The sequence below is a fragment of the Hemicordylus capensis genome, chromosome 5 (genome assembly GCF_027244095.1).
Source record: "Hemicordylus capensis ecotype Gifberg chromosome 5, rHemCap1.1.pri, whole genome shotgun sequence".
Taxonomy (NCBI): domain Eukaryota; kingdom Metazoa; phylum Chordata; class Lepidosauria; order Squamata; family Cordylidae; genus Hemicordylus; species Hemicordylus capensis.
The window spans coordinates 220,896,461-220,905,699 of NC_069661.1; the positions used below are offsets into that span (position 1 = coordinate 220,896,461).

At 43.6% G+C, this 9,239-nt stretch overlaps 1 protein-coding gene across 8 annotated transcripts in view; it reads left to right on the forward strand.

Moving 5' to 3' along the window:
* Positions 1-8,901, forward strand: part of RBFOX2 (RNA binding fox-1 homolog 2) — a 290,850-nt gene extending 281,949 nt beyond the window's left edge. For 7 of the 8 annotated variants that reach the window (XM_053253472.1, XM_053253471.1, XM_053253468.1 and 4 more), the window contains 3 exons: positions 23-111; positions 2,183-2,255; positions 4,288-8,901. In XM_053253472.1, coding sequence (XP_053109447.1) covers positions 23-111; positions 2,183-2,255; positions 4,288-4,332 — 207 coding nt within the window. In that variant the 3' untranslated portion in view covers positions 4,333-8,901. Of the gene's footprint in view, positions 1-22; positions 112-2,182; positions 2,256-4,287 lie in introns of those variants that run through there. The other variant, XR_008308092.1, reaches the window with a different exon arrangement.
* The last annotated feature ends 338 nt before the right edge of the window (positions 8,902-9,239 follow it).

Here is a 9,239-nt window from a genome sequence, read left to right on the forward strand (position 1 = left end):
CCAGTTCTCTTCTTTCCTGCAGGGCGGATATGCAACCTACAGATATGCACAGCCTGCTACTGCAACAGCAGCCACTGCTGCTGCAGCCGCTGCAGCGGCTTACAGCGATGGGTATGTAAGGAGGGGATAGTACGGCTGTATCTGGGGATCAACTGAATGTGATTCCATTTCAAATACTCCCTTGCTTCGTTTTCTCCCCAAACACCCCAGGTGCAAATCTTTGAAGCATCATGTCCAACTGGATTTTGTAGCTCAAGAAGTATGCAACTGGAGCTTTTATAAACTTATATCCTGCCTTCCCCTTCCCCAGCAGAAGTCAAAGCAGCTAACAAGCGTAATTAAAACATAATTTAAAAACACAATAAACAAGAACCACAGCACCACTAAAACATCAAAGAGTGAGATAAAAACCAGCAGGTGGCAAAAGCAGCTTAGTTGGTGGTGGGGAAGGCTTGCCAGAAAAGAAATATTTTTGATACCCACTTAAAAATCGCCAGGGAAGGTGCCACCCAGAATTCAGGTGGCAGGGAGTTCTAAAGAGATGGGACCACTGCCAAGAAGGCTTGCTCTCGGGTCACCACCATCCAGGCTTCACTTACGAGATCATCATAAATATGTGATTTTGTGTCATTGTTTGCTTTCTCTGCTGAAAAAGGCAGCCAAGCATTTGTGGCTGTGTGTAAGGTAGCCAACTCTGTTCTTTGTTCCTACTGTGCGAAGTACTGGCCTTTATGGTTGCCACCAGTTGGAATGGGAAGGATAGTATTTGTGCAATGAAAGAGCACTAAGCAAGGTCAATCTTAGTCACACTGGTAACCAGCTTGCCACCTGCCATGGACATGTTGGTGAATGGAATGACAAATTCTATACGTATTAAGGGGTGGGGGGATATCTTTGTCTTATTGGTGACGAAGAACTGAGGAGTAGATTAGTATTGTGCTGTTGTGTTTGTGGAATGGCCTTCTGTAACCAGCACAGACAGATGTATCATTGGTTCATGCCCACAGGTCAATATACATATGTTATTGTGTAGTTGCAACAGCTAGTACAATCCTCCTGTGAGCTCTTGGTCTGCAGAGAAAGGAATAGCCACCATATTCTAATTTAGTCACCATGGCCAATGAGGGTTGGACTACAGTACCATACTTCTCTCCTTCAAGAATCAGCACAAGTTTAGACAGATTATGTCATTTGTTTGTGCTGATTACTAGAGGTCATTGCTAAAGAGCAAGGCCCCCACCTCCATTTCCTCTGTAGCTACCAGAGTAAATGTATTCTTCAGTCCACTGCCTGAGGTGGAGCTTACAAGCCTACCAACAGGGAGCACTGAGAGAAAAAAACTGCATTTTTTTCAATTTCTGTTGCCTCAGCAATTAGCAAAGATGAACAATATAGCAGGGCTGGTTTAAAGTCTGCTGGCGAGGATTCATGGTGTGCCTTCATTTTGCTACCTCTGAAATGGCTACAGTTGCCAAGCGAAGATCTTTTGATAAGTTCCAAGTGCCAGGGCAGAGTAATTGCCGTAATTAAGACTGACTTACAAAGTAACAAAGCACTTGCATGAAAGTACAATTTGTGTAGCTTTCACTTTCCTGCACCTTTTGCCTCAAGCACCTCTCACACTGTTCTGTTTGGCAGTCTTGTGGCACTTTCCCTAACCCCAGTAGATTTCTCTTCCTTTATTGCACGACTAAGAGCTCTGGATGCTGGCAGCCCACTTCTTCAAGTAGAGGGCATCATCTCTGCCTTATTCCTTGTGAGGTTCACCTACTGTACATGGAAAGATCAGTGACAGCTGTCATTACTTTAGTGCAAGCCTTGCAGTTTTAGGGGGTTTATTGAGGTCTAAAATAGCGACATGAGGAATCTTTTGTAAAAACAAAAGGGACTTTGCTTAGCAAAGTTCGAAACATATTTTCAATGGGCAAAACATTCCAAAGTGAGCTTCCTTTAAAACCAAGTTTTTATTTAATTTCATCATTTGGGGGCTCATGATTTCTGAATATTGGCCGTTGAAACCCCTACATATAAACCCAGGAATTTCCTCTTGAAATAATGTGCCTCTTTGGATGTGGAGAAGTGGTGGGAGGGGCCAAACCTCTTCCCTTTCTGGTGATACAGATATCTTAACAGCTTCTCTGTGAAGTGACTTTTCCCCTTCTCCTCCCCCCCCTTTCCTCAGTTATGGCAGGGTGTACACAGCAGACCCTTACCACGCCCTTGCCCCTGCCGCTAGCTATGGAGTTGGCGCTGTGGTGAGTATGACCTCTCTCTCCTCCACAACTTTTGTTTTAACGAGGGGATTTTAACCTTACTATATTGTCTGTTGATAGGCCCCCCTAGTTTATTGTATAGTAAGTAAAATATGAGTCATAGCTTTTTACTTCTGTAGCAGAAGAGGAAGGGTGGAGTTCCATCGCATGCATGTGCTAGTTGAGGAATGGTAAAAATGAAATGGTAGGAAAACTAAATGAGAAAATACTACTACTATTTATATACCACTTTGTGACACAAAAGTTCTCAAAGTGGTTTACATAGGAAAAGAAGAATACTGTATTTATTGGAATGCAAGACTATGTTTTCCCCAAGTTTTTTTATGTTAGAAATCAGGAGGTTGCTTAAATCCAGAGTCCTTAAATCCAGAGTCATTTTGAGTAAATGCAAGTATAACCTGTATTTAACCTCTGTTTGTTAAGGGGTCGTCTTAAATTCAGAGTAGTCTTTGATTCGGGTAAATACGGTAAGGTGGCTCCCTGTTTCCAAAGGGCTCACGGTCTGAGAAGAAACACAAGGGAGACACCAGCAACAGCCACTGGAGGGATGCGAGGCTGGGGCTGAATAGGGCCCATTTCTCTCCCCCTGCTAAACAGAAAAGAATCACCGCTTTGAAAGGTGCCTCTTTGCCTAGTTAGCAGGGTATCATATGTCAACTCTCCTGCCATCACCCAAGCATGGGAGGGATGTTTTTTTACTAAAATATATTATAATAAGACCACATTTAATAAACATGTGAACCCACTTTTGTAAAAGGGAGAAGTGAAAAGATGAGAGTAAACGGAACCAGAAGTCAACCCTGTAAAAAAGTGTGTAGAAATTTTTAAAGGTGAGGATAATGAAACACACTGGGGGGCAGGCAGCTAGAGGGAGCAACTTCCACACTTGAGGGGTTAGTCACAGCTTCCACAACTTCCACACTTGAGGGGTTAGTCAAAGATGCAATTGCTTGCCAGCTTGAAATGCAGTGCTTGGATTCCCAAATAGCAGAGGATATCAGAACAAGTAGATCCAAGATTGCTGGACTGGGTTTCAAATACAGTCAAGGATAGATATGGGTTTGTATTCCTCAGTTGAGGGAGATAATTTAATGTTTGTATCCAGTGCTATAGCTTCACTTTTCTGGACAATTGCATATTAATCAAATGAACCCAAGAACGATTTAAACTGGACTTTGTTTTTATAGATGGCCTTTGGTCCATGAGCTGGAGGGATTGCAGAATATTATTCTCAGTGGTTGTTTTGAATACTGGGCCATAGCACCCAGCTACCTTTCCTTTTGCTCTCAAGCCCTCCCACGTTTTTCAACAAGGAGCAGTCTGCCTGCAGACGTTCCTCCATCCCTTCATATTTCTGGTTTGGTTTTAACGAGGACAGGCATACAGCAACATCCAGACTATACTAGGCATGACTAAGCACCATTGAAATCAATGAGACAAGTTAGCCACGCCTGATTTAAGTTCCATCAGTGGGACTTAGTCATGACTAAATCTGGACACTGACCACTATTCTGTAGACAAGTTTAGACAGTTCATGCTGTTTACCTAGAAGCTGCTGACTAGGAAATTGAGCAACTAGTAGAGCACAGACCAGGGGTGAATGGAAACTGCAGGCAGGGACAGCAGATACGAAGAGTCAAACTCTGTCATAGTTTGTCCAGGACTGAGGGTGTCCTGGATCTAGGGCAGGGTTTCTTAACCTTGGGTCCCAGATATTGTTGGACTACATCTCCCATCATCATTAGCCATGGCCTTTGCGGCTGAGGCTGATGGGAGTTGTAGCCCAACAACGTCTGGGGACCCAAAGGTTAAGAAACTCTTATCTAGGGGGTAGTCATTCAGAGATCTCGAATAGTGGCCAATGGGTGCCTGAATATTGGCTTGGGAGGTGGAAGATTCTATGGCTTCTTTAATCTTCAAGAAGTTGCGGGGAAGGGGCCTTGCAAATGTTGGATTTGTTGTAACTTTTCCAGGCCCCTAATTACTTCTTTCTTCTCTCCATTAACTCTTTCAGGCAAGTTTATACCGAGGCGGCTACAGCCGATTCGCCCCCTACTGAAGTGACATGAGCCCCCCTGCAAGTGGGACAGCCCCCCCCAGTTCATGAGGCCTGGCTATTGCAATATTTACTAGTAGAGGAACTCTATAGCAAGAAGAGGAGGAAAACAAAAGAAAAAAAACAAGAGAAATACTTTTTTATACCTCACTATGTTCTTTGAATATGTATTTTTCCTTTAAATTTCTGCCTTTAATTCTTTTGTTCCAAAGATTGTGCATTTTTGTTTTTTGTTTTTTTTTTAAACTGTGGTAAACATAATGCATTTCCATGTCTGTATATGCGTAGCTTACCTTACCAATCACAAAAAGAGATGAATAGTGCTAAGGAGCACCTTTAGGAACCAATATCATGGAACTAAATCAGGAAAATGCAGATGTTTATTTTACCTGGGTCTGCTGCCTGAAGCCTGCAATACACGAGGAAGAGCCCTTGCACAGGGCCTTACTGATTGGCTGCAGCTGGAACCTGCATGCTGGTTGAAGACACAAATGTTCCCCATTTTATTGCCATCTGGCACACATGGGCTCAGGGCAGTTCCAGAAGCGTCAAGATTTTACAGTTTTCAAGACAAGACTCCCTAAAGCTGCCCAAAGACTTTGTCTGTTTAATGGTTTTAGGGGACAAGACTTGGAAAAACAAATTGTGATCCTATTGCTTCTATATATACACAGAACTTCAGTGATTGTTCTCCACTACCAAGACTCTACTTCTTAGTTCCTTTCACTTGCTATGGTCTTCCTCTCTTCCCGTCCCCTCTGTCTTTTCTTTCTTGGATGAGCAGCAGGCATGGGACACTGACCGCAGAACTTGAAGCCATGGCAGAGAGAGTTCCGTCTTCAGTAACAAGTGTGATAGCAAAGTGTACACAGCCGCAAGTTACAGAGGAATGGTTACTGGCGGGGGGGAGCTTGCAGCAGTCCTTCTCGGAGCTACTCAAATATCTTTTCTCCCTGTGAAACTTTGCTTTGCTGCAAGTACGCCACTGAAAAATTGCATGAAAAGAGGAAAAGGTGCAACCTGGATCATGATCCCAGAAAAGGGGGTGGGGGGGGGAGGATCTTTGTGTCATAACACTATTCTGGAAGTCATCTTCAACATCTGGGAACAGGCAGAAACATATTTGAAACAAGATTAGGAAACGCAGGAAATGCCCATCTTGATACTTACAAATAGACCTTAGCCCTCCTTTGGGCTCCAGTGGGCCATTGTGCCTATCTGGAGAGAAATCTGTATCCAGCCGGCTTAGCTTGGGTGCGTACTGCAGGTTGCAGGCTGAGCCCAGACTCTGAGCCCAGAGATGGCTCCTTCTGTGTTTTCATCAAACATAGAATGCCCTTTATTTTTTGCAGCCAGTGTCATGTCAGTCACTATAGAAGCATGAATATGATGACAAGGAAGCTAGTTACCGTTCTCAAATATCTGACACTAATTTTGGAACTCAAAGGGGAAGAAGAGGCCCCACTTTGCCCTCTTGGCTCTCATGATTCTCTTGGCATCTCTAGCAGATTCTCTGTAGCTTTTATCTTCAAATCCCTACATATTAGAGAAGCACAATTCCTTTTGGCTCCTTGGTCTGCCTGAATTGGTACTGGGTGAATTTTCACCCCTGAAAGGGCAGCTAGGGGGTGGACTTCGTAGCTGAAGCCTTCTAAACTTCTGACGTCGTCCACCCACCCATGATGTCGACATAGGAATGGAGACATCCTGAAGGCCTTCAGTGAACAGGGCTCTAGAGGAGGTCCACTGATCCAGCCGCGCACAACTCGCATCTTTGCTCCCACTCCCATGCCTGCCCTCTTTGTGCTTGCCAGAGAAGACTGAGGATGCCTGAAGCAAGACCTGCAGGGGCGCTCTTCATAAAGCTAGAGACTCTGTTGATTCTCTGGAACAAGGTGACACCAAACTGCCAGCCTGTTGGCCACTTTTTGTTTTTGTTTTTATTGACTTGTTTTTCCAAGCCAAAGTTTGGTTTGTTGCTGTTATGACAATTTCTGTTGGTTTTTGCATATAAATGTTTTAGTTAGGTTGAAAGAGGGGAGCGGGGTGTTGGGGCTTTCATAAAATCAAGGAAATGAGGAAGGTGGGGTTTTCTGGCTTATATTAATTTTCTAGTGTCATGTTCACCTGTTTCCATCACAAGGCAGATGTGGCTGGGACAGGACTCCTGCCTGGGGAATGAGACACAGCAAAAAGCCTATGGATTAAGCAACCACATGAGATTATTGTTTTGCTGGTAGTAGCAAGAAGGATGCATCTTGCATAACTCTACAGCAGCTCTTGGGGCAGCTGGCTCTGTAACATCTGAAATTCGGAACACTTTCTGGGTACCAATGAATTCTCCAAGCACTGTAATTCTTGTATGAAAGTATCTGAGCACCACTCAGTCCTTGGTCAGAAAAGGCCAGGTAGAGTCAGTAGCACTTTCCATACCAAATTGAGTAGTTCCTGGTTTGAGAATTTGCTGCCCTGGATTTTCATCCTAGCGAAGCTGCATTGCGAGCCCGGCAGGGTGACTGGCCTAAGAAACTGTTCTTACCTGTTTGTTTCCCTATCTGTAGAAGAATAAGGCAACCTCTTTTGTAAAAACACAGTGAGAACTGTGGTTGAAGAACACTATTATCAATATGTTTTCATGTCTCGGTGTCTCCAAAGCCTAAAAACATCAATTGAATCCGTTTTGTTGCATAGCAGCTTTTCAGTAAGTTGTTACACTGTTGCCCTTTAATTTCTAGAGCAGCTGCAACCTCTTAATTTGGATACAAAGTTGGGGCTTTTCAAACCCTCTTACGTCTCCTTCCCGTTATAGATGCCTAGTAGGTATGTGTGTGCGCGTGGGGCCGGGTGTTGGGGGGAGATGACACTTTGGACTTCAAGAATGGAAACCACCTTTAGGTAACATGTCTCTTGCTGTGTCCCACTCCTAAAGGGAAAGTCTGCAGGCAGCCTGGGGAATAGGACGCTGCTTGTCAGCCTCGAGCATGCCATTGTCTGGGGGATGGGAGGTTTAGTGTGTGTTGCCTGTTTGCACTGGTTTTAAAATAGGAAATGAAAATCCTAGTGAACAAGGTAAAGAGCCAGTGTAAAGTTCTGTGTGTTTTTATTTTGTCATGTTCTTGGAAATGTCAAACATATTGTAGTATACACCGGTGTGACTTGATTCTTTGTTGCATAAAACACTATTTTGGTGATGTTACTGTCTGAACAGCCCACCCCTCTCTGCCCCCTCCCTCTCCTGTTTTGAAGTTGCTTTTATTCTGTAATGAAGCAAACTTCCAGTCAGTGAGGCAAAGCTGGCTTCTGTTAGTCTGAATGAAACTGGTTCTTTCCTAGTCTTTTCTGGATGTTCTCCTTTGCCCTAGTCTGGCTTAATCCCAAGACTCAAAGTGCATTCTCCTGCCCCTCTCATGTGAAGGAAGATATCCGTTTTTCAGAGCTGGCTTCCCTAACTAATGGTGGGGAAAAGGACATGTTGGAAATATTGTGATCCTCTGCAGTAACTTGGTCCAGTTGACACATTTCCAGGCTGCAGCTAGCTAGGGATTACTCGGGAGGACTAGATAAAATCAGCCTAAGCGCTGCTAGTTGATGAGGATTGGTAATGGATTAAAAAACCTGCTCATTAACGGACAGAATCTTTCCTGCCAACTTTTTCCCCCTAAAGCCGTCCACTGGAGAGTTCATTTTGCTAGTAGTCTGCATCATGCCACTTAGTTAACGGTTGATTTTTAAAAAATGAATCTTGAAAGCCCCTTGAGGGTGGAAAACTGAAGTGCACTGTCTCTTTCAGAAGCAATGGTCAAGGAATCTAGCCTGCATATTCAGTTTAAATCACACAGAAATTATGTTCCCAGTATTATGTATGCTTTGTAGTTCTGGCATCTCACTTTGACAGCAATCTAATTAGTGATAAAGTAATCATCCTGGAGTTTTTAGGTTTTTGGTTTTTTTTAATCTTTTGTAAATAATTGGGGCAAAACCCTGGCCCAGTGGCAAATATCAGGCAGGACTGTAAGGCAGTACCAAGATGGTTGAGAGTTTGCTGACCGCCCAGACTGACTTAGCTAACACTTGGGAGTTCTTCAATGCAAGGCCTAAAATGCCCCAGACTGACGTCTCCTGCATCTTGCCCTCACCAGGTACCCTGGAACATAGGATGCATTGTAGTTAGATTCTCTCCCCTCCTCCTGGTTCATTTCCCAGGATGCCCAGGCTGCTGGTCCAGAATCTCATTGCCCTGTTGACTCTGGAGAAGCAGCATTTGCATCACAGGACTTTGTGGCAGTCTCTAACATCCCTCTCCCTCCCCCTGGTTAAGTATCATATTGTACAGTAGCTTTCAAACCATACAGTATTCATTGGGTTACTCTTATTATTATCAAGTAGCTGGAATTGTGAAGGTCGGAGTAGTTAGATCTTTAGCTTTTATTCCTTTTTTTGTATTACTATCCATGTGTATAAATTATTGATCATGTTGCTGGCTTTTATAAACTCTAAGCAAGGGAGGAGCCCTTCTTCACCCTTTGCAAATGGTAATGAAGCACTGTTTTTAAATAAAAGAAAGAAACACCACTCCTGGATTCCTGAGCATTTGTGTTCCAAGCCTCTCAGTAAATTACATTTGAGATCCTGGGGAAATGGGAGTCTCTACCTCCCTTTGCAAATAACGCTTCTGCTTTGATTTGGAAAACAACTCTGACCCAATTGAGAAGCAAATGTGAAGCTCAGAGAAACCATATTTAAGTGAACAGGTAAGTTTACCTTTCATAGGAAGTCTAGGCAATGCCAGGTCCTACTACCAAAATAGATTGGATATATTTATGTCGTGGAGCTTTTTAGTGTAGGGAAAAGAACAACTATGGGGCACAACCTGATAGAGATGTATAAAATTATTCATGGAGTGGAGAAAG